Source organism: Crocuta crocuta, unplaced genomic scaffold (assembly GCF_008692635.1).
Source record: "Crocuta crocuta isolate KB4526 unplaced genomic scaffold, BGI_CrCroc_1.0 scaffold13, whole genome shotgun sequence".
Taxonomy (NCBI): Eukaryota; Metazoa; Chordata; class Mammalia; order Carnivora; family Hyaenidae; genus Crocuta; species Crocuta crocuta.
Genome location: NW_027530007.1, coordinates 690,860 through 694,078, shown reverse-complemented (window position 1 = coordinate 694,078; position 3,219 = coordinate 690,860). Strand labels below are relative to the sequence as shown.

The 3,219-nt window shown below is 56.3% G+C and overlaps 1 protein-coding gene across 1 annotated transcript in view; it reads left to right on the top strand.

Moving 5' to 3' along the window:
• The window catches only part of CLCN6 (chloride voltage-gated channel 6), a 30,786-nt gene extending 27,904 nt beyond the window's left edge, over positions 1–2,882 (top strand). Inside the window, exon 23 of the mRNA XM_077763790.1 lies at positions 1,885–2,882. Coding sequence (XP_077619916.1) covers positions 1,885–1,965 — 81 coding nt within the window. The 3' untranslated portion in view covers positions 1,966–2,882. The remainder of the gene's footprint in view (positions 1–1,884) is intronic.
• The last annotated feature ends 337 nt before the right edge of the window (positions 2,883–3,219 follow it).

Here is a 3,219-nt window from a genome sequence, read left to right as displayed (position 1 = left end):
AGAGGGGGGGGGGGGGAGAGAGAGAGAGAGAGAGAGAGAGAGAGAGAGAGAGAGAGAGGGAGAGAGAGAGAGAGAGAGAGCATATCCCAAGCAGGCCCCCAGCTGTCAGCACAGAGCCTGATGCGGGTCTTGGACTCACGAACCACAAGATCATGACCTGAGCAGAAATCAGGAGTCAGGCGTTTAACCAGCTGAGCCCCCCAGGCACCCCGGCTTCTGATATTCTAGTCGGCTTGACAGCATTCCACCGGCTGGCTGGCAGTCACTGGNAAGCGCCCCACGGCAGATGCTGCTCCTCGGGGGTGGTCATGGTGGGCCACACTGTGTCCCTTGAAACACAAGTGTAGTGAGGGCTCTAGCACAGTTCGCGGTGTGGAGTGCCCACATGAGTGGCAGATGTGCGTCGCTGCCGCGGTCGTGAAAACCTGTCTCTGGACGCATGCTCCGCTGTCCCTGTTCCACACACCGGCAATTCCAAGTCTCTGAACACCGGCTGCACGTCCCATGGCCAAGCTCATTTCTGACACCATGTACTGGGAGGTGGCATGTTAAGGGCTCAGCCCGATGAGCCCCTGCCCACCCACTCCAGATGTCAATCAAAAGTCCAGGTTGTCCTCTGTGTTTCTGGCCAGGTGGCTCTAAGTTGAAGGTTCCCATAATCCTCTGCTCCTAGAACTCAAGGAAGCAGGTTACTTCCCAGAGTACTAGTTTACTGTAAAAGGCTGTGACTCAGGAACGGCCAGATGGGCAGAGATGCAGAGGACAGGTGTGGGGTGGGGGGGGGCCCCCCTTCCACACTCTCCCAGCAAGCTGCCCTCCTGGAACCTCACGTGTTCACTGGTGTGGAAGCTCTCTCTCCACGCACGCCGCAGTTCAGGAATTTGCTTGGAGGCTTTGTTAGGTAGGCATGATTGATCACATCAAGGGTCATTGGTGATTGTTTCAACCTCCAGCACCTCCCCCCCCCCCCCCAAGTTAGGGACTGGGGTTGGAAGATCCAATGCTATAGTCACCTGGTTGGTCGCCTTGGCAACTAGCCTCGATCCTCAGGGGCTTCCTAGAGGTCCCGTCATTCACATAAACTCAGGTTTGGTTGAAAGGGGCTTGCCCTGAATGATACAAGACACTGTCTCTTACTCTGATCACTTAATTCCACAAGTTTTAAGAGCTTTGTGCCAGGGACTAGGACAGAGACCTATTACAAATTTCCTTTCATAAATCAGAGTCACAATGACTCAGACGGTGCTGAGAGACAGTATTAACTGTAGCGGGGTCCGGGCCCCTCGGAAGCCTGCATTGAGCTCTGCCTTTTGCACACGTGCGTGAAGCAGGCTCCAGGGGTGGTGGGAACTGAGAAGGCTAGGGAGCATGTGCCTTGTTTAAAAAGACACTCAAACTCAGAGGCGCCTCCCCAGGTGGCTCAGTCCGCTAAGCATTTGACTCTTGATTTCAGCTCAGGTCATGATTTTAGAGTTTGTGAATTCCACCCCCACATCAGGCTCTGTGTTGACAGCTAAGGACCTGCTTGGAATTCTTTCTCTCCCTCTGGCCCTCTCCTGCTCATGTGCACACTCGCTCTTGTGCGCTTGCTCTCTCTCAAAATAAATATATAATTTTTAAGACATTCAAATTCAGATTTTTAGCTGGCCCGACTAAGACTTCTTGGAGGTGAGTTTGCCCCCTTGGCCTCCAGTTTATAAGCCCCTGTTACCAGTTGATCTCCTTCTCATCTGGAACCTGGGTAACCTTGAACTGCTCAGCGTGACAAGGTTGTCACATCTGTCCCCACACTCTGCGGAGGATTGGGCAAGCTCTGTTTGCTCCTGTTCTTGCCCCAGTGGGCTTATTCTGCAGGTGACGTGGGCTTTCTTCTCTGTGTCCTAGATCGTTGGGATCATCACCCGGCACAACCTGACGTACGAGTTTCTGCATGCCCGACTGCGGCAGCACTACCAGACCATCTGACAGGCCAGCGTGGCCAGCACCTTCTCCCGGAGCCGCCTGGGGGTGCAGCTCGCTCGTGCTCCGCCGCCGCGGCCGGCTGGGGCCAGTCCAGGGCACGGAAGATTCCCATCCACCCACTCACTCGGAAAGCCTCCAGTCATCGAACGCTTCTCTGGTCAGAGATCCTGGGGATGGCATCGCACCAGGAGAGCATGAACTTGTCTGACTTTCTCAGCAAGTATCTTCCTGTCTCCTGCTCACTGCTTTTTCTGCCGTCTAGCATCGGCTCAGGCCCCAGGCCCCTCTACCCCACTAGTGCCAGGACCAGAGGGGACGTCAGACCTCCCCACCTCGGAGGGGGACCCCCAGAGCAGTTTTCCTGCCCCTCCTGCTGCTTTCGTAGGGAACCCAGCTGTTGCCTTAAACTGGAACGGGAGGGACTTAGGCCAAGGCAAACTCTGGGGCAAATGCCAGTCGCCAAATTAAGTGAATTACCAAATTTAGGGATTGGCCAGTGAGAAAATTCACCCCACTTTCAGGGCAGTCTTCTTCATTGGGACCCTTAACTCGATGTGCTCAGCAGTTTGGAGGAAGCTCCTCCTTCCTGGAGAGGTGTTGCGCCGGGCTCACCCCTGCTGCCCTGGGCTCACCCCTGCAGTCCCGGGCTCACCCCTGCACCCCTGGGCTCACCCCTGCACCACTGGGCTCACCACTCAGCCCCGGGCTCCCCCTTGCACCCCTGGGCTCACCCCTGCAGCCCCGGTCTCAGCCCTGCTGCCCTGGGCTCACCCCTGCAGCCCCGGGCTCACCCCTGCAGCCCCGGGCTCGCCTCTGCTGTCCCGGACTCACCCCTGTGACCACAGTCTCCATAGGGCCAGCACCTTCCAGAAGCACAAAGCATTAAGGTCCCACTGATCGTCCCTAAGATGTCTGACNACAGCCCCCCCCCCCCCTCATTTTTAACATTTCAGCTTCTCTCCTGGTGACTCGTGTTTACCCTGGTCCATCCCTCGTCCCTTTCATCTGCATTGACTAACTTTCCTTCAGTTTTTACGTGCGTCTTCCTGGTAAAGCAGCCTCAGCCCAGAGGACCTTGGCGTTCCCCCCACCCCAAGTTAGCTAAAAGCAGGGCACCCCAGGATAAAACTGCTCGACCTTACTCTGGGGGATGGTAGTTATGTCTCAGACGGAAAGAAGTGAGTCCTGAGCCAGTGACCTCGGCAGGAACGCGACGGGGCTGGAGAAGCCAGTGTGAGGATAAAGCAGACGGCTTAT